Source organism: Taurulus bubalis (assembly GCF_910589615.1).
Source record: "Taurulus bubalis genome assembly, chromosome: 20".
NCBI lineage: Eukaryota > Metazoa > Chordata > Actinopteri > Perciformes > Cottidae > Taurulus > Taurulus bubalis.
In genome coordinates, this window is record NC_136608.1 from 5,534,071 (window position 1) to 5,555,586 (window position 21,516).

At 47.3% G+C, this 21,516-nt stretch overlaps 1 protein-coding gene across 1 annotated transcript; it reads right to left on the reverse strand.

Moving 5' to 3' along the window:
• Window positions 1-1,057: 1,057 nt before the first annotated feature.
• On the reverse strand, window positions 1,058-20,396 carry utp20 (UTP20 small subunit processome component; the record flags this gene model as incomplete). The annotated part of the gene is made up of 61 exons (XM_079235837.1): window positions 1,058-1,552; window positions 1,648-1,793; window positions 1,913-2,039; window positions 2,695-3,000; window positions 3,097-3,168; window positions 3,253-3,434; window positions 3,670-3,802; window positions 3,893-4,024; window positions 4,171-4,353; window positions 4,902-5,051; window positions 5,158-5,268; window positions 5,393-5,524; window positions 5,720-5,890; window positions 6,030-6,146; window positions 6,243-6,390; window positions 6,493-6,659; window positions 6,782-6,949; window positions 7,136-7,234; window positions 7,326-7,482; window positions 7,578-7,717; window positions 7,809-8,167; window positions 8,263-8,345; window positions 8,486-8,625; window positions 8,711-8,848; window positions 8,938-9,078; window positions 9,168-9,323; window positions 9,413-9,565; window positions 9,640-9,693; window positions 9,787-9,930; window positions 10,248-10,335; window positions 10,454-10,598; window positions 10,712-10,947; window positions 11,067-11,146; window positions 11,235-11,378; window positions 11,565-11,773; window positions 12,379-12,545; window positions 13,295-13,417; window positions 14,135-14,220; window positions 14,386-14,476; window positions 14,668-14,862; window positions 14,976-15,246; window positions 15,400-15,479; window positions 15,706-15,782; window positions 15,895-16,062; window positions 16,153-16,215; window positions 16,333-16,483; window positions 16,670-16,775; window positions 17,067-17,155; window positions 17,356-17,523; window positions 17,601-17,779; window positions 17,879-17,956; window positions 18,079-18,213; window positions 18,329-18,481; window positions 18,594-18,749; window positions 18,883-19,020; window positions 19,104-19,185; window positions 19,297-19,485; window positions 19,577-19,709; window positions 19,794-19,860; window positions 19,969-20,049; window positions 20,346-20,396. 61 exons carry the CDS (start codon window positions 20,394-20,396, stop codon window positions 1,397-1,399), a joined length of 8,544 nt encoding a protein of 2,847 aa, XP_079091963.1. The 3' UTR covers window positions 1,058-1,396.
• Window positions 20,397-21,516: the final 1,120 nt, after the last annotated feature.

Here is a 21,516-nt window from a genome sequence, read left to right on the forward strand (position 1 = left end):
GTTCAGCTGATTAGCGAGTCATCCTGCCTTGTTGCTTTTGGAGCCAGCCTCAAGTGGCCATTTGAAAAACTGCGTCGTTGGCACTTCCTCGTTGTTTGATCACCTGTCAGCGACCAGCTGCTCTGCCGGATGCAAACAGCTGACCAAAATCCTGCAAGGTGGTCAGCCACACCCAGCAATGGGAGTACTGCAGGTGGGCTTCAATGTGACCTGCAGGAGAAACTAGCATGTATGCCTCTTTCAGTCATGTCTGTCCAAAATCATTTATCCTATTAGACACTAGTGCGAAAGTCATAATTACCACGTACATGTAATTGCCAAAAGCATGTTTTGTGAGGTCAGTGACCTTAAAAGTTGATTTTGGTGCACCAAATATAAGTTGTTCAATCCTAGAGTCAAACTGGATGCATGAAGACATCCGAAACAATGTCACAGTAAAGTATGTCATGAAATGCCCCCCAAAAAGTGTAAAACATTAAATTGCATACAAATTAAAAAGTCATAGTATAGGCCATTATAAGAAACTCAGTATTGTCATACACATAATAGTTATCTTATAAGGATGTCATAGTATAATACATAAAAATGCCACAAAGTCATAGTATTGTTTGTAACAATTCATAGCATGTAAAAAAAGTCATAGCAAAAAGTACATTGTATATACAGTACGTCCAAAAGTCATAATATAGTATGCCGAAAAATATAAGATGCCATAGTCTAGTACGAAGTCGTTAAAGGAATGTGATGCATGTCAAACATTTTTAAAACATAGTAATGCATGTCGAGAAAGCTCAGTGTGTCGAAGAGTAGTGTATTAAAAGAAAACAGTACCAAGTCTTGTGACCGGTCTGGTTTCAGAGAGCTGCTCGTATCGACACGTTTATAAGTTTAGGAAATCCTCAACACCCGTTAACAGATGTGTTGAATGTTGCCGATTTTACTGTGCTGTTTGTACCATGTAGTCAGGATGAGGCTCAGTAAAGATTGTACCAGTCTGTGTTAAAGATGGTTTGATTTTGAGAACTTTAAAACCAGAACACGAATGATCAGTAAAAATGTCTCCTTTTAATTACAAAAAGTACGTTTTAACTGCACAGGATATAAATCTGAAGACATCTCTAAACTTTGTTCGCCGCAGAGAAAAAGAAAAAACATTGAGTTCTGATGTCGTTAGCAATACAGAGACATCCTGCCGCGTAACAGCGGTCACATGACATCTCATTTTGAGTTCTTATGAGAACATGAAGTGAGACTTGTCTCTGAGTCGGCAGCCAGTTAACCCAACAACAACAACAACACGGCCCCGAGACCACAGGAGTCTCTTTCCTGGGTCAACCGGCCAGCTTTCGGTCCCACCGAGCGTCTTTGATAAACCCAAAGTGGCCGCCATCTTGGCTCACTGCACCATGGCCAGGTCTTTGAGCGCGTGGCCCCGTTGCCTCTTGGCTTTATATCCGGGCCGGAGGAACTCGATCTTCCTCTTCTTGGCTTCTATCTTGTTCTTGTGCTTCTTGAGTTTCTTCTTGGCTGCGATTTCTGGGTTCGCCACCGCCTGGAGAAAAAAAAAAGAGAAGACAACGAAATGTATTGGTAGGAGTGAATTGGACCTTTTTGCGTATGTGTGCGTTTTACTTTTGCTCGTCATACCTGCATGGCCCTGTGTCGTTTGCGTGCCGCTCTCCTCTGTGAAAACTCCTTCTGGACCGCAGAGAAAGCCAGAGAGAACTTCTCCAGCCCCACGCTTCTCTTCATCAGCTCGATCAGCTCCTGTGCCAGGTTCTTCAGGGTGGGGTCTGGACATAGAGACATTTTTGTAGGAAGTCTGAGGTTTATTTCACCGTTCTGCCTTTTTCATGACACTTGCATGACATTTCTCGGCTTTTGTTTGATCTACAGGGTGCGGAGCAGGTACCTTGGTCTGCATAGGTGCTGTCCAGCTCCCTGTAGAGAGGAGTGATGAGCGTGGTCAGATAGGGGCCCAGTCGCTCCTTCCCCAGGTCCATGGCTATCGCTCCAATGAACTTGAACACACACGTTCTCTGTGGAGAGAGGAGGGAAAGAACATTTTATTATTTTACAACCGAGTCAATGGACAGATAGTTTTCGATGTTAGAATTTGAATAAATTGAAGTGCCGGTCCTGGTTTATCTTCGTAAAACAGTAATTGTGGACTTGAGATATACATTTTGGTACCCTGCAATGATATTGGACTTAAAGGAGAACACGGCTCTTTGGTTTATAGCGTTTAGAGGGAAGAGACTGAAGGTAACCAGAGAAACTATTAGCTGCTATGAGTGCCCATCATTAGGCGTCCTCTCTCCTCCCATGACCCGGACATTTTCCCTTCCCTCTAGCATCATATTTCCCAATCTCTTAAATGCACCTTGAGGAGACAAGGAGCGAGGAGAGAAGAGGCTTCTAGAGGAGCTTAGAGTGAGGAAACACAGGTGTATCCTAAGCGGCAGGGCTTTAACAAGCGGTGCGATGTATAAATGCTGCAATTCCATGAAACTGACGTTGTTTAAGACACACACAATGGAACCAAGGATTTATCATTTGGCATTTGTTGGCTCCTCCGAGCTCGTGTCACTTCCTGGCATCCGTCCCTTACATCCTCGCTGGGAGGAGTTAAGGGGTGAGGAAGAGACACGAGTGAGGAAGCAAAGATAATATAGCATAAGTAAAAGTACGTACCCTCAGGGGAACTTTGGGAGTGAATGCTGCCTCTCTCTTGGCCATCAGCGACAATTTCTTTATCAACCACAGCAGGGAAGGAAGCCGATCATCCTTGTCATCTTCCTTCTCCTCTTCCTCCTCCTCCTCGTCGTCCTTTTCTCTCTCCTTGTCATCTTCATCTTCCCCCTCTGCTTCTTCCTCTTCCTCCCCCTCGGCGATCTGCTCCTCCTCCTCCTTTTTCGGTTCTTCCTGAGGGGGGGTGACGTCAGACTCAGGAGAAATGAGGTCGATCACCTTGCCGACGAACAGCAGGTTCTTGATCACCTGTGGGCGGAGCAGAACATTTCCGTCAAACAACTCTCGTGCGATTCAAATTTATCTTTGACACATTTCAGGTGTGTTTTGGTGGCGTCTGGGTACCTGCTCTCCTGACGCTACGTCTAGGAACTTGGACTGTAGTTGATGGCAGAAAGATAACGCCAACTCTCTTATCTGTTGTCAAAAAAAAGAGTTTAAATAATGAGAACAAAAATCAGATCACAGTTAAAAAAAAAAGAAAGAAAACAGAGTCCTGACCTTCTTGTCCAGGTTGCTGGTGATGAAGGCTGTGGCTGGAGACTCCGGTGAAGCGCCTCCCTCTCCTCTCCATGCAGCGACCAGCTGCTCGGCCGGATGGGCTGCGAACAGCTGACCGAAAAGCTGCGAGGCGGTCAGCCACACCCAGCAGTGAGGGTACCGCAGGTGGGCTTCGATGTGACCTGCAGGAGAACAATACCATTACAGACTCGTGGTCGCACGCCTCTGCCGAACAAACGGCCCACGTCTGTTAGACGTGTGTGTACGGAGGGACGGTTGTACAGAGAGACGTAAGGACGGACAACTCAAAAACAGTTATCGCCGACGCAAAGGCATAAAGAAATGAACCAAGAGAGTGTGTGTGTGTGTGTGTGTGGACTATGTAGGTGTAAGTGGTTGTGTGTGTCGTTCCTTTACCCCAGATACTACAGAGGGTGTCGTGAGGCTTGCTGAGCTCCAGCAGGCCGCAGTGTTTGCTCAGTTTGGTGAAGAGAGTCAGAAAACTGAACAGCAGCCTGTCTGCTCCTCTCTCGTCCTCCTCCTTCTCGATCTGAAAGACACAGAAGGGGATAAGATGCTTCCTTTTCCCCCTCGGGCTTTAAAACCCGTGGCCAAAGATTGTGCAAATGCGTCGCCTCACATCTTCGTATTTGTCGGGGTTTATCTCCTTCTCCAGCAGGGGCAGCAGGTCGCCCATGCGACGGGCAAAGTTCTCCTCCTCCAGCTCCACGAACAGACCACACATCTGAGCCCCGAGACGCCGCAGGCTGGCCTGGGAGGGCAAGGTGGGGCGGTTAGCGCTTTAAAAACACATCTTATTCAAAGTAATGTAAGACCAACATACCAAAACTACCACGAGGACTGGAAAGCAGACATTTGAATTCCCTCTGTGTGAACTTGTTGTGAGTGGACGTGTACCTTTTCTGCGTTCAGCCAGGTGGTGACGAGGGCGAACAGGTTGTTCTGGTGGTTCAAGTCCAGCTTGGCCAGCAGGGCCTTGATGGCCATGGTGGCCATTCTCTTACAGCGGGCCGAGTCATCGTTGACCACGACCAGGGCCAGCGGCGCGAAGAACAAGCCGCTGCGCTTCGCCAGCATGTTCTGATCGGAAAAGAAGTATTTAGGGTTAGCAACACTGTGATTGGACGGATGATTATTCCTTACAGGGTTCATACACAACTTGACTAATGGATTTCCATGACTTTTCCATGACTTTAAACCAAATTTCCATGACCAAACATTTTGTGAAATCAGTGTAAACATGAAAAAGTGAGAAAATGTAGTATTTAAACTAACAATGAGAATACAAAGCACACAGTAAACCTTAAATGACAAATGAATGAGACAATAGTTTGATTAAAAGAATAAACATTTATATAGATGTCTGTATGTATGCCTGCTTATATTTTGAGCGTCTTTCTTTTAAAAGCATATTAATTATTTCAAACTCAGCGTAAATGAACGTCATGAACACATGAATATAACACATTTACATGACTTTTTAAAACATTTGGGATTTTCTTTGTTTTCCAAGGACTTTTCCAGGCCTGGAAATAACCACGTTTTCAGGTTTTCCATGACCGTAAGAACCCTGTCATTACATGTGGGTAATGTTGCCGTCATACAAATGCATTAACCACATGATGTACCTTAGGGAACGTCTGGAAGATGAAGGCCAGCATCTCCAGCACAGACTCCCTGCCCGTGTCGTGCTCGTAGTCCAGCTGGGCCACCACAAAGTCCAGGTGTCCTCGCATCTTCTTCCCCAGCGGGTAGTCCAGCAGGTATTTCAGATAGATCTGCAAAACATAGACACTGGCTGAACAAAAGATCTTTTGAAACATCGCTTCGTCATTCGGTTTGCAGCAAACAGAAAAAGTAACGTGGCCTTTTTTTTTTACGTACCTGTCGGCAGTGGATTCTGATCATGCCGTTGCTGCCGTTTACGGAAAGCGAGGCAACTTTAGTCATCACCTGCTCCATCTCTGGAACGATGAGCTTCCTGGACAGAATTGCCTGAAGGAGACAGAGACAAAATTAGATAATACATATAAATCCGTAGCTCTGGGGCAGTTCATCCTGGAAGGATTTGGCATGAAGCTTTTTGCACAAGCACTCAGGTCAACATCTGACTGGCTACCTTCAGCAGGCCGAAGGCCGTGGCCTGGCGAGACTGGTCGTAGATGTCTTCCTCTGCGTATCCCAGCAGCACTTGTAGTTGTGTCTCTGAAATCTGGGTGTGTTTGACATTCTTCACCAGTATGGTGATGGCCTGAGGGACAAACAGACAGAATCAACATGAAGCAGTTTCTTCTTGACTTTTCATAATTTACACACACCAAAAGGAACCAAAATACTTAATGCCGTCAGCTTCAAAACTAAAAAGGTAGTGTTCCTCAAACTGATGGGCGTCTCACCCGTCTCTCTTCAGGTGTGTGCATGCATGTGCATTTAGCATTTCTGGTACCTTGAAGCAGTTCTGGACGAGGAGGAAGTTCTCCCCGCGGGCGGCTCCGGCCTTGGAGTAATCCTTCAGCAGGACAAAGAGATGCATGGTCAGCTGGTTGGCGTTCTGCTCCACTGCTGGCAGAGGGAACTTCAACAGCCAAGTGAACGCAAGCAGGGCCTCTGTGATCACCTGGGAGGGAGGAGAGGCGGAGGAAGAGGGCGGAGGACAGTGGAGACGAGTTACAATCTACATGGGAATGGGTCCGATTGAACCAATGCTCAAAGTTAGGGGGGATAAAAGCAACCACGTAACCATAAAACGCGAGTACCTTGACGTGCATGGAGTTGAGGCAGTCGAGCAGCAGCAGTACGAAAGGATCCAGCATCTCCAGAGCCGTGGCGTCGGACGACGTCACTTTGGATTTCTTTAGACTCAGGTGGAGCAGCTGAGAAGACAGGCGGACACACGTGATGAACAACTATTCAGAAGCAAAACTAATCCATTACATTATCGTCGCTTGGGGAGTTTTTCCAATGTGCACCTTGAGGCCAGCGTCCACGAGGATGTGCATGTTGGTGCGGCTGCTGACCGGAGCTTTCTGACCGCCTCTCTTGGGAGTTGGAGGCAGGAGCAGGCAGCTGGGAGGCGGCAGTCTGGGGTCTGGGGGAGGCTTGACTGAGGCTCTCTCTCTACACACATACACATACATATACAGTGTCAACATGGCAGGTGGACAGAAGCATTAAACTGATTTCCTGTATATTGAAGTGAGCTTGTGTGTGCGTGTGTACCGGTCTCTCTTGGTAAGCAGCGGCAGACTTTGGCTGACCAGGCTGTGGCACAGCAGTAAGATATCTTGAGAAGTCATGCCGTCATTGACGAGCAGACCCAGGACCAGCCGCCTCAGCACAGCACCCACCCGGTTACACACCTTCAGACTGGAGGAATTCTCCAGGAGCTGAAAGTCAAACGCAATGCTTTACGTCAAGTCGCTTTGGTTTTAAGAAAGACTCGATCATGTGAGTTTAAACACATATTGATTATTCAGTCTTTTTTAAATTATTCATCCTCCCCCCTCACCTCCTTCAGTGGCAATAGGAACTTGGTGACGCTCTCCTTGCTGCAAAAGTGGGCCAGCAGCTCGTAGGAGTCCATGCTCTTGCTGTGCCGAGCCTCCATCAGCTTGGAGACGATCCCCTTCACCTCCTTCTCCTCGGCAACGGGCCCGAACAGCTCGTTGTTGAAGATCTGACCAACAGGGAAGAAGGCAGAGAAAGATACGTAAACAGTGACTGCATGTCCAGAAACACAAATGCGGAGTAAACATCAAAAAATATATCTGGATCACTTTGACCAAAGATTTGGACCGAATAACTGCGACGCCATCTCCATTATTTGACATAATGAATTCTTTGTGGCGTGAAGCGTTCTTACATCGATCAGCATGTTCATGCATGGGTCCAGGTCACCACTCTTCAGGGTCGGCGTGAGGACTGACAGCAGCTGGTATACTGTGAATGTTAGCACGTGGACCTGGGTAGAAGGGACCATAAACAGATGTATTAGGACTTGCAAAGACACGTCTGACATGCTTTAATGGCCGTGTCCCCGTGTGCGCTCCTACCTGGTAGCCCTTGACCAGGAGCCCCTGCATCTCCTTGAGCAGGTACTGCAGGTACTTGTAGCCTAAAGTCTCGATGATCTTCACCAGAGTGCCCCTCGCCACGTCGCGGACCTCCTGGAAGCGGTTCCTCAGCACCACACACACCTTCATCAGGATCCTGGACAGCACACACAAATATTTAACAAAAAAAGTCAAATTCCGCATATCACTAAAACACACACTACACAGTTCGCGGTACACACAGCTGCATACCCAGGCAGGTTGACCTCCATGATGTGAGGCGGCAGCGTCTGCATCAGTTTGACCATGGCGAAGCCGATCGGTATCCTCGCCACCTCCTCCTCCTTCACATCCTTCGACTTCACTGCCTTGTGCTCATCGTCACGCTTTATCTAAAAAGGAAACGAACACACTTCCACTATTATCCTGCTGTTTAGAGCTTTCACGACGGACTAAGATTGCATTTGTGTGGGCGCATCCCACCTTTGCAGTGAGACACTTGTGCAGGCGAGGCAGCACGCTGTTGGTGACGGTCTGGTGGATGCCGCGGATCAGCGTCTCCAGCTCCTCTGTGCTCTGCGGCAGCCCGCTGGCGACCACGAAGGGCTTCGGATCCGCTGGCCTCTTGGCTTCAGAGGTGGCTCCTTCTTTAGCGGCAACATGCTTTTCTCCGCCGGTGGTGTCGGCTTCCATGGGGATGTCAGTTGGAGCGGTCTTGCCGTCTACCTCCATTGCCTCCTCATCATCATCATCATCATCGCCCGCGGCCAATTCTTCGGCTGCAGCTTGCTCCTCAGCTGCAGCTTGCTCCTCATCCTCAGCGTCGACTGCAACTCTCCCAGCTATGCATATTGATTCAGGACGTTTTGTTTAAGCAATAGGACACATCACAATGTGTATTTCTTTTAAAGAATTATATATGGGAATAGTCTCTCACCCTCTCTGGCCTTGGCTGCTTCCATTTCTCTGCTGAGGGTCTGATGGTCAAAATGGAAAGCCTCCAGGACTGTGACCAGCAAACTGGAGTTTGAACAGAAAAAGAAGGCAGGAGCCTCTTAGTACACAGTTAACAAAACGCTTCAACAAATCATGTTAAATGCAAAAGGTCATTGAAAAGCAATTCTATAGTTTAAGAACAGTAAAAAAGGAGACAAATCTACCTAACAGCCAGTTTCTGCTCGGCCTGCCCCGTCTGCAGGATGTGGACGAAGTGTTTGAGGTAGGAGAGGTACTTGGACCAGGTCAGCTTGCGGCACACAGCGCCCACAATCTCCACCGACGCTGAGATCATGCCCTCGTGCTGCAGTGAGCGGGAGGAGAGTCAGACACACGAACAAATAAAACAGAATGGGTCCTTTTTTCACTCGAATGTACGCCTGAATCACCTTCAGCATCTTCTCATCTAGCAGGGCGGTCATGGCGTATGGCATGATGTAATTCTGGAGAGAACGAGGCGTCAACGCCACCTGGCCCTCGGTCAGCTGCTTGGCCAGCTTCCTCAGGGCACGCCCACGACGGTGGATCTAAACCAGGACGAGTAAAACACACAATTCAGTTTGCGCGTACCAGTCAGATCAAAATGAAAGGGAGGAGTATTGATGGTTTCTCTTACCTGGATGTGCTTCATGTGCTCAAAGAAGTCAGACTCCAGGTCGTTGTAGTTGGTGAGCTGTACCAGGTCTCTAAACTCTCTCTTGGTGGGAAAGGTCTTCACCAGGCAGGCCAGCACTGTGGTGTATTCATGCTGCACACTCTAGGAGAGTGATGGGGAGGAGAGACCACATTTTTAATATTTAGAGCGCAGCTCTCGATACAGCTGTGAGGAGAGGTGCGAGTTCCTACATCTGTCTTGCTGCGCAGCCCCTTGTGTACAGCGTCCAGGATGGTGTGTTGTACGACGTCCTTGTAGAGCTGCTCTCCGGGACCGACCGACGCCAGCTGGGTGATCACTGCAGACAGACACAAGGTGGCGTTGTCTCCCAGCGACATGTCACCGATCTGGAGGACGAAAGCAGGGGAGAAAATGATCAACGCCATTGAAGTGGGATTCATTCCGACGAGTATCTGTGTGCCATACATCTGCTTACCTCGAAGGTGTGAAAGCAGTTGTGAATGATGGTGTAGATGTAGTCCATGTCCAGAGTCGTCATGTCTTTGACCCGCCTGGAGGCGTCTTGGAAAGCCGCCAGGCGCACGTCAAAGTGGACCTCGTCCAAGTGGCGACTGTCGAATGCGTTGAGCTGAAGACGACGAGGAGGAAACGATGAGTGTTTTCCTACTGGTCGCAATGTGTGAAAGTAATAAACGAGCTTACCTTTGATGCTAAATCGGTGATGTACGCGAGGGAAGGCTCCAGATCTGACAGAGTCTGAAAAGCAGAGCAGCAAAAGGCAGATTAAGAGGGAGGACCATTCATGAACACGCGTGACCAAGAGCGGCGTCCAATGCGAACGCTGTGTACCTGGAAGACATTGGTGAGCGCCTGCCTGGGCAGCTTGTGGTGAATGACGGCGAAGAGTTTGCCGAGCGGCCGCAGGAAAGCCGCCGGCTGCACGCACTGTCGCAGCAGGTTCTGCACCGTGGCCAGGATGTCGATTTCTGTCTCCTGAAACAAACAGCAAAAGGTAATTCATGTGCAGCATGAAGACGTAGAACCTATTACAAAGCACTCAACATTTATTTGTCCATAGTGGAGCGTAAAAAACATCCCACATCCATCACTTATTTAAGACCAAAATCTATGACCGTGGTCCTGAGCCTGAGCTCAACGCTTCACAACTTAAATCAATGAATAGGTAGAGATGGTTGGAGGTGGTACACGCAGACCTAGAGGCTCCGTTCGAGGCAGAAAGCTCTCGATTTTTACTAAATCAATCTCATTTACGCATTCTGTTCAATAACTGTTTATTTAATAAGTCTTACTTGAGGGTTGAAGCTTTTCTGGAGGTAGGGCAGCAGCAAGCTGATGAGCACCGAGCTCTGCTCCTTGTCGCTCACAAATCGACTGACCCTGACGGAGAAAAAAATAACGAGTCTGATCAGACGACTGCATGTAGAATATTTTAAAGAGATGCATCTTGCATGCAGTAAAACTACACTGTACGTTCGCATCCAAACGAAACACTTACTTGGAGAGGATGTTGAGCTCTTTTGCCACCTGTTTCCTGTACTTCTTCTTCTTGAGTCGGTCTGTGTTGCGCACGACCCCGCTGAGGTAGTGCAGCATGGTGGATATGTGAGGCAGCAGCACACTGGAGCCCTGACGTAGAGAGTCTGGAGGACACACAAACACAGGCACGGTTAACTTTATCCAGCGGTGGACGAGTAGCCAGACATTGGAATTAGAAGATATATGTTAGGGACCAAATACGGCAAAATCTGCTCACCGGCAGTGATGAGAGAGCCCTCTTTAGGCTGCGGGAACACGCAGCCGTTGACGCTCAGCGCCGTCTCAGCCTCTGAGGCAACAAAGTCTTCAGCAGTCGCTAAGGACTCGGCGATGTCCATTACCACTCCGATGGTCACGGGGGAAGCTTTCTTGGCTGAAAGGAGGGCGAAGACGTTAAGGAGGACGTCACACTCCGGCTGGTTGGGCCTCTGCTTGGCCAAGAGGGGGAAGTACCTGAGACAGACAAAATAAAAATATGTGCACTTCCTTAAACTCCCTCTGGATGATAACCGGTATGAAGTGAAGACGATGTTGTGCTCGATAGATGACACAGAAGAGAGGAAAACTCTAACCTGGCATTTTTGCACCAAACATGGATGAGCTTCAGCAGAGGGGTTGGGGAGTAAGGGCTCTCTGTAGGGAGACGACACACCTGCACAAACAGAAATGTAAACCAGTTTGTATGGACAAAAAAAAACAACTAAAAACATAAAAACACTCAACTTGTTCGCTAAATGTACCTGAGGCCAGACCACAGCCTGAAAGACGGCATCCAGCTCGTCTGGACTGAAGCTGTAGGAGTCGAAACCGTCAAAAAAGTCTTGGATCCTCAGGATGCCGAGTCGCCTCAGGTTCTTCAGAGGGCCGATGCAACCGGGACGCAGCTGCGGAGAAAAGGGGGAAGATCAAACAAGGACTCGAGTCTCTAAACGCGGGGGATTTTAATACTGCTGTTAAAAGTGTTGCATTTACTTTGCTAGTCTTGAGATAATCGCAAGTTGTCTTAATAAGAAATCATTCAGGAATTTTAAGATATTAACAAGTAATCTCATCAGTCCCTCTCCCGTTACCTGCTCCCTCTTGTTCAGCACGATGGACACGGAGGCGGTGACACACAGCAGGATCTGCAGCACCTTGGGCAGGTAGCTGTGGATGAGGTGGCCCAGCTTCTGGAGCACCACATTGATGATGTTCAGCAGGCTGTGCTGCCGGCCCAGCGGCAGGACGGCCCCCACGTCGGTCTCAGCGATCGCGTTCTCCACCGCTGCCAGGCAGGAACCTGAGGGCAGACACGTTGAACAGGGACTCCGGAAAAATGATAACGCAATAACCACGCAAAATCTCACACCTTTAAAACTTACCGTAATGATTAAATATGAAAAACATTGTTGCTAATTCACTTCTTATGCGGATCAACTACACATTAAAGCACTAATTAAAAGCAAGGCCCCCAAGTGGCTCTTACTCGTTCGATAAAAACAAAAATGTATGTTGATTAGGGTTGAAACTCAACTCGGGTAAAATATATACGAGTCTGCCATGTCGACGTATACAGTACTTCAGAGAGTATTCAGACCACTTCCCTTTTTGTACACTTTGTGTTTAAAATGGATCAATCTACACCTCATAACCCATAATAACTAAGTGAAAACATGTTTCTACAAAGTTTTGCAAAAATGGCCCAATAATTTGTATGCAGACTGTATGATTCAGGTCCATGTCAATATATTTTTTAAGGAGTTGCTGCTCGTTACAATGACCCCCACATCCCAAAATGTACGGCACTGACTGCACACTTAAACTATATATTTTATGTTTTTGTCTGTGGTAAAAAATATATATGAATGAGAAAATCTTTCATTTTCCACCATTGACGTGTCCTACCTTCACTGTGATGGCAGACGGGCTCCAGCAGCAGGTCGATGAATATTCCCAGCTCCTCAGATTGGCATCCTGCCAGAAAGCGCAGGATGATGGAGGACCGGGTGGAGGCGCTCGCCTTCCCCTGAAACTTACTTCCTGCTTTACTGCGCAGACGGCCGAACAGGATCCTGTGTGATAAACAGCAAGCACAAGGCCGGTGACCGAGACATCAAATCAGTGTTGGTGACTTTGAACAAAGCTATGGTGCGTTATTTACCAGGAAAATACAACAATAATGAAAATGGCCTTGTATAGTTTTTGTGGGTAAAGGAAATTAAAAAAACAGAAGTTCATCGTTTCAATTACTGATGTCTGAACATGTCTGCTGTTGCCATAGTGCATCTCGGGCCATGCCTGAAGCTTCAGAAATGATTGAGCCGATTGCATGCAAACTACCGGATGAATGAACCACAGAACAAATATCATTAAAAAAAGTCAACACTGGAAATGTAGGAGACAGACCGGCTGGGGACAGAATCTGTAAAAGCACATTCCTCTTGTTTAAAAAGCTGCTTGCTTTCTGGCAGATGAAAAGCAGCTCAACTATGACCTGTCTTATTGATTAATATGTAACCCGGCAGTGTGGTTTTATAGTTCAATAAAAAAATACTCCCATGTTGAGCAGTGAGTGGTTCATATTATTACTATTGGACCAGGCTTGCTGTTTCCTGTCCTTACGATAAAATAAGATGTACAGACATGAGTCACCATTCCTCTCATCTTCCCAATGTCAAATAATTCCTATTTATGAAAGATCATTTAAAAAAAAAAGGACACACAGGACCCCACAGACACACACACACACACACACACACACACACACACACACACACACACACACACACACACACACACACACACACACACACACACGTACCTCATGAGCAAAGGGATGAGTCTAGTTCTGTGTGACGCATCAATCACTCCCGTCTCAGAAATGTTGAAATGGATAATCTCGTCTTTGAAGTGTTTGTCGTCGAGTAGCCTCTCAAGATTCTCCCTGCACACACACACACACACACACACACACACACACACACACACACACACACACACACACACACACACACACACACACACACACACACACACACACACACACACACACACACACACACACACACACACACACACACACACACACACACACACACACACACACACACACGGTCAGAGCGCATCACCCCTGCAGCTTGTAGGGGTTCAATGTCTTGAACAAAGACTTGTTTGCAAGGTAGACACTCGGATCTTGGGATTAAAAAAACTCCTAATAGCCCATAATTTAGCCTCATAATAATACTATGTGTATTTCATAACCACTTAATAAGATATGGACTACTAATAGCAAGGGAATCACAGGGTCTGTTCACTGCTGTCATCATGAACAACGAGCCACACACAATCTTCTGTAACGCTAAACTTCCTCAGAAACACACATCCGTCTGCAGGTCGGCTGCCTGGAGGTTCAGTAAACGGATAGCGTGATAACAGACAACATCAGCATGATGTTCGGCAGTCAGCAATGAGCTGGAAGTTAACATTCCTCCGTCTGTAACCACAGGAGGCGCAGGACGAGGGCTCTGATTCCTATCGAAGACGCTCACAATGACCTCATTGAGGGGCAGAAAGAAAGGGAGCTTGTTGCTCCGAGAGCCGCATTACTGTATGTTTGCTCTCCTGTCCGTCTCTCCAGGCGGTGATGCGGTAGTGTTCATACCTGTATGGTACTATGTTGGAGTCTTTGTACGTGAGAACACATTCCAGCGCCACTCGCTGGATCTGCTGGTCCTGATGGCAGAGCAACTGAACACAGAAACATATCATATATGTGATGCCCTTTAGACTCACCCTGAATACACAACAGAAAAGGTCAAACGTCCCAAACGACATATTCATAGCTGGAGGATCCCGGTATCAAGCAGCTCTAATGCTGGGATAGTTTAAAGAAGTGTGAAGCGCTAGGGTTACCTGGTTGTACAGCTCACTGAGGCTGCTCTCCATGTACAGAGAGCGAGGGTTGGTGAATTTGGCGAATACCTTCAGATGGGCAATCAGCTGTCTGGGAGAAATAAGAACCACACACGGTTCAGTTAAACATACAATACATAACACCAGTACAGGTGTACAGGTCATGAAGAAACTACCAACGAAGCCCTGATGATGTTCACTTTTTGTTGACATACTTATAATATAATCTTAATAAAAACAGGAAACCTGGCGTCAACATTCAGCGTGATCGTGAAGTCTTACTTGGCAGCAGCTCTTTTGGGAGGAGCCTTCTTCTGTCGTCTGCCTCCGTCCTCTGCCTCTTCCTCCTCCTCCTCGTCGTCCCCTCTCTCCTCGTCTTCCTCCACCGTCATCCCAGACTCCTCTAGGGCAGCGTCCCTCGCCTTCCTCAAGTCCTGCGTGGGGGCCACCAGCAGGTCGGTGCGGTAAAACTCATTCCTGACAACATGACAAAAACATCAGGGGTCACTGAAGGCACAGATGTGCCCGTTACCAAATATTGGGAAATTATTTTCCTAAAACACACATTATTAAACGGCGTGAACACTCACCTGATGAAGCGGAGCAGCAGCGGGCTCAGTTCCCGGCTGCGCGGTTCCACTCTGTCGGGGAACTGGGTCATGCAGCGCCACAGCAGGCCGCGGAAGTTGGGGAAGTCCGTCCTCTCGTTGGGGTTGGAGGTCAACTTCAGCTGCTCCAGGAACAGCACCCCCATGTCCCCGCTTTCAATGACATCACAGCCCGGCTCGCCCTCGAGACGCGACTCCTCTTCTTCATCGTCATCGTCGTCGTCATCCTCCTCGCTCTCCCGCAATTCTTTCTCTGTGACATGCAGAGTGTAAGATTTACTTTTTTTGGTCTCATTTCCCCTTGCCGTTCAGTACAGCGACGCCGTGGTGTCCCAGCATGCAACAGCTGACGTTGAACAAAGATTATACTCGTGAGCGTACGGAGGAAACCGGCAGGCAGCCTTACCAGCTTTCCCTGCCACCATTTCCAGATGTTCATGGTAGACCTTCCAGAAGTCCTTGTTGTCCATCCCTCTGGCATGGGTCCTGTGAGGAGGAATGGGACTTATTTATGCTCAATAAATTATAATATTTACACATATATTCATGATAATGAGAGAAGTTCTACCAGTACCAGGTTAGAATAATCATCAGTTAAAAATCAATGTCTTCAAAGGGGGCAGTAAAACGCTGAGAATCCATGTTTAGACCAGTTCTGACTAAATTAATCTAAACACCATACGTGTGTCATTTCAGATTCTATCATACTCACAGGAGAAGTTCAATGACGGTGTCCCACAGTGGGCTGAAGTTGACGAACAGCATTGCGATGAGGTATCGCAGAGGCACCTGAAGGAGGAAGAACATCTTTTTCACATTTCCATATAGAAGTCCGGTCACAGGAATCAATGATCCAATACCACGCTGTTGCTATTATCCAACGGGAGTGGGCCATCCGTACCTGCTGGACGGTGCCGGGTGGCCCCTGAGGCAGACTGCGCTGCACCAGGTCGTGTCTCAGCTTCCGGAGGTGAAGCAGCTTGTCCCTGTAGTCCTGCACCGAGGCCGGCACCAGCTCGGCCTGCAGGCACACCGCGAACACCGGCTGCACCTCCACGTTCTCCTCGCCCTGGACGGAAGGGGGCAGACACTCACACAGGTAAGTACGTGAGCTTATCGTTTTCTAAATCTCACGGCGCATCTGGACTGACGGTCCTACCTCGGTCTGTGGAGGGAGCTCCGCCTCAAACTGAGAGAGAATCCTCAGAGTCAGCAGGCGAATCTGGGAGACAATAATTCAGTTAGTCTTTGGATATTCTCTGACAGTTTACAGGTACAAATGCAGCTTTAAACGACAAATGAGTTCTTGGAGCGCTCGCTGCTGGGACTGCAGACGTACCTTGGAGATGTTGGAGGAGAGGTTGGCGTGCAGCATCTCGTGGAGCTCCAGCAGTGCATTGTGGGACAGGTGCTCTGAAACGCCGCTGAGTGACAGGCGAGAGTAGTACAGGTCTCCGAGCAGCAGGGCAGACAGGTCTGTGGGGAACTTCCTGTAACCGCAATGGTTGTGAGTTAAACCCTTTAGTGGAAGTGAGAAAGACGTTTCCTATATGATGCGATAAACGGAGACTCTTCTTCCCATTCAGCTACAAAAACACCCTTTTCATCCCGTTGTTACCAATCTGTTGATGAACTGACACATTCATTATTAATGCACACACACATGCGGTACTTACTGCAGGATTGAGTTGATCTTGTCCACAGTGACCAGGGAGAGAAGCTGGGCAGAGCCGTCCAGCGTGAGGAGGCAGCTCAGAGCCTGTCCGGCTACAAACAGACCAGCTGGAGAAGTGGTGACGGGACAGAAGGCTTCAAGTCAGTCTCAGGAACAGCAAAACTTTACGCAGGATTCACATTTTTGTTCTGTGATTTACACTTTGGGTTTGGGTAAACGCCAACGAGAAACAATGCCTGAAAAATGCCTTCAAATAGTTTGAAAAGCTGGAACCAGCGGTATTCTTACTTAATAACTTACTTTCAACATACTACTAAGATCAATCAATTGGCAAATGATTCGTTTTAGGGTGACATATTTTCTCTTTTCAATTAAAAAGAAAAACAAGAAAAACAAACCTTTTCCAAGTTTCTCTGCCTCTATCTCACACAGGATGTGGTTTAAGAAAGCGGTCACAGCTGGAACAACACTAGCTGGAGCGATGGGCCTGAAAAATAAAAAACATAAATACAATATCAGAATTGAAAATAGAATACGTCGGTCAGACCTTTCTGCAAAGCAAGCATGCAAGAGAGTGAGGATGGAAGTGAGGAAGCAGGTGTAACCTCACAGTAACGCTGTGATATTCATTTGTTTCACTCTGGCTTTCCATATCAAAAAGTGTGTGTGTGTCTGTGTGTGTGTTACCTGAGGTGCGGCAGGAGCATCAGGGCAGCCCAGGGCAGGGACAGGTCGGTGATGGACTGGTTCTGCGCCCCAGGAAATTGGATCAGCGACAGCACCAGCTCTGGCACCGCCGGCTGCTCTGAAGCTGGACTGCTGGCCTGACCGTCGTCTTTAGTGCCGAACACTCTGCTGGACGAGAAAAACATGGTTATGAAAAATGATACAGAATGAAAATAACATTTTTGCTGTATAGTGCAGCATCTGACCCTGTAGTCTGTCCGGTGAACAGCAGTGGGTAGATTTCAAAGGCCATGGAGCCGTCTGTGGGGGGCGGGGCTTTGGCGAGGATCAGACTGACCAGCGCGTCCAGGCCACAGTGGCGAGACAGGGGGTCGCCGCTGCCAAACAACCCCACTGTGAAACGCAACAGGCTTGGGAGGAAGAGCTGGAGGGAGAGAAAGGTAAGTGTCAGGGAGTCGTGGAGAAAAAAATAACCCAAAACAGAGGGAAATAGTGGATATACATCACTCCAGTGACGACTCACCTGTTCAAATTGCTTCATGGTGAACATCTCCTTGCTGAACTCCAGTATCAGATCGTGCCCCATTGTGCTGCCAAACACCTTGTGAAGAAGAAAGAGTCAGAGAAGCACATCACACCAACATATTTCCATCTGTCGTACATTAATTTCCTCCTCGACATACAGATGCTATCTTTCCCCCCCCGTTTAGCCCAAACACACACCTTCTGAACCGTCTCCTGGGTGAGTGCTTTTGACAGGTGGATGTTCTCGCCGAGGAGCAGGGAGGAGGTGATCTGGAGGACTAGACGGTAACAAGAAGCCGACAGAGACGAGCTCTGAATCAGTCTCAACACCGTCTGCGGGAAAGATGATATTTCAGCAAAAAGACAATTACTGAGGGGAACAAATGACTCGTTCTAGTTGATGAGTTTTTGTTTCAAACTAAAATCTCACAAATGAATCCCCTGTTACCTGGCAGACAGCCTCCGACTTGGTGACCTTGGCTCCGTCCTTGTGGGACACCAGGGTGTGGAGAATGAACAGCAGCCTCTCCAGCTGCTCTGTCGCCGGCTCCGCCTCTTCTCCTTTCGCCTCCACAACCGCCAAGACCTCCGCCACACTGACCTGTACACAAGGACAACACCAACATCAGACACAAGGCGGTAAACACAACAAAGAAACCCATGAAGCGTGGACAGAGGAGCGATTACAGCCGATGATCGGACATTTCGCCCACCTGTAAGGACTCCCACAGAACCAGGAAGTGTTCTCGGTCAACGTGATTGGCCGCAGCCTGGGCCATGTGATCCAGAGCCTCCTTAACGGTGTCCCACGGCAGAGACACCCCTGTGTTGGTTGTGGGTCCGAGCTTACTTAAAGCTACAGGGAGAGCCTGGCGAGATAGGTGGAGAGGAACAGAACACTCAGGATTTCAGCGTCTATTGTTAAACAGATTTGTTCAGTCAGAAAACAACTTTTAAGTGCCTCCACCCAGACGACGCCCACTTCTTGGAAATTAAACTCACTTTTGCAGCGCAGGAGTGGAACATTTTTCGGACTCCCTTGCACATTTCGAACAGCAGCTGACCGGCTCCCTCCGCCTTGACGGGGTGCTGCTGCAGGTCTGAGAACACGTGGTTCAGCAGGGCATCGAGATCCGGAACCTGTTCGACACAACGAGACATCAGTGAAAAACCAAAATGGCACAAGAAAGGAATGTACAAGCTCATGTTTTCCATCTGCTCACCTTTCTCATCAAAAAAGAGAAGCTCTCTGCTGCAAAATTGCGGATGTGCTCTTTCTTGTGCTCCAACAACGTGCTGTTTAAACTGTGGGGTCGAAAGGTAATAACAGGTGAGCGCTACAAAAGGGAGGGAGGAGATCCACCATCTCCACCTACACAGCATCCACGCAGTCTGACTTCATCTTATTTTCCCCACCTGTAGATGTTGGTCATGTCCTTCACCATGACCCTCCACAGGTACTTGTAGAGGTAGGAGAGACAGGTGAAGGCCCACTCCAGGACCTCTGTGTCCTTGGTTTCCAGCAGTGACGTGATCAGAATGAAGAAGTCAGGGAAGTGGGGGTAGAAGTCCGTCTGCAGGTCTCTGGCCAGCTGCACCACCAGGCTGGAGGAGGAGAGACACGGCTAAGTAAGTCACCTTGTAGTTCAACAACAACAACAACACCCCTTCCTCTGGGAAACGCACGCCCACTCACTCCAACAGCGGCTGGAAGGCCAAACTGTCCTTGACGGCCAGGTGCGTTTTCAGACTCGCCACTATCGACTTCTGATTGAAAACCAGCATGTTGAACGACTGGCTCGGGTTGGAAACCTCTTTCAAAAAAGTAGCTGTGAAAAGGAAAGGCATTAATAAAAAAAACTACAGGTGACAATATGCCAAACAATGCGTTTTGTACTATAGTGTATACATACTGAAATGCTCTGTCAAGTTGAGGTCTCTCCATTTTGTCAGTCCTTCAGAGAAGTATGTTTCTACTTCCTGTGTAAGGAGCAAACAAGTCATCATCGTTAGAATATAGTATAAACACAGAGAAGCGCCCTCTGGAAGTGAGAGGAACCATTGTGTTGCCAAACTGACTGCACCAACCTCTTCATACGCTCCAGTCCTGTCAATACGATGGATGACATTAATGTTGACATTGGCAAGTCTTTCAGCAAAAGTAAGAAACTGAAGAAAAAAAAGAAAAACACATCAGGAGGGTTAAATGTCTGCTGGAGATGGGATACAACCACTCTTCAATAATGGGTTGAAGAGTGTTAAGGGTTTCAGGTTCAATTCCATCTTTTCCATAACACAATTGACTGTGCTGTCTGAGAAAATTAACTACGAATCCCTGCACGTGCTCGGTTACAACTTGCATACAACACATCAGTTAAATAAACTGTTAAAACTCAGTGTTTTAAATCGTCACTATTCTCCTGCTTCTCTATTAGCATCATGCTACATTACGTTTCTGGACTCACCCTGTAGGTGTTCTCAGATTTGTGGTACGAAGACTTGGATTTAATCTTCATCTTGGCCTTGTCGTTGCTTGATTTGTGATTATTTCTATTCCAGAAGTTGTCGCGAGATTGAACCGATTCATGAAAACTACAACTTGTCTGTATACTCTTGGCTACAACTGTTTACACACACGCCGACAACAGGGCGCCGCCATGATGAACAAGGCATTGTGGGAAATCTTTACTCCGCGTGGTGACTGAAGAAAAGCGGAGAAGCGAGAGCGAAATCCCGCAGTCACTTCCGCCTTCGTTTGAGGCTCGCGCCCACCTACACACGGATTCGTTTACGTTTGCTAACGTTACCTGGAAAGAAGCACGGACCATGTAAAAGCCTGGAGACAAGCGAGAAAAACAATAATATTACTTTTTTTTTTATTAAAAAAGGCTTTATTTCTGCATTTCACTGGCTACGAATAGCATTAAATATGACTCTTGTAATACAGTCAAGGTTAGTTATGGCCTCCAGTAAAGAGCTGAAGTCTCCAAGTGAGCTTCTGTCCACTAATGTCATTCAGTTGTTCTTAGTTAAGTTTAAAAAACTCAAGCTAAAACAACAATATTTAGTTTTTTGGCATTACAATTGTTTTTCTTTCAGAAGTATGTTCCTTATCAATATCCATACTCACATTTCAGAAGCAGTGAATATGACCATGTACAGGAGAGTATTGTGCAAGATAGTAAAAAATTATAATACGGCAATCAGTTTTCACAGAGAGAGTAACAGCAAATAAACAAAAATGTGGTCAGTTAGCAGAAACACGTGCAGGCAATTGAGAATCTTGCTTGTTGTTTATATGTTGTATGTTGTCTATATGTTATATGTTGTTGTTGTTTTTTTTACCTTTAAACAGTGTTTTACACTTTATCATTATTATTATTACTATTGCACAATTCACAATATGTTGGACAGAAGAGAAACATACTTTTGATCTTCTGCATGTTTGCAGATTGCACAAAATTGATAATAAAACTGACTTTGACTTTGACTTGTTTCTGGTTTAATTATTTATATATTTTTTCAATATCTTTACTCGTATCGTCTGGAAATCACTCCACTTGAAAACACAAAGTTACAGACTCTTGATGAAGAAGTACATCAAAGAATATTCATATTAAATAGTAAAGTAGATAC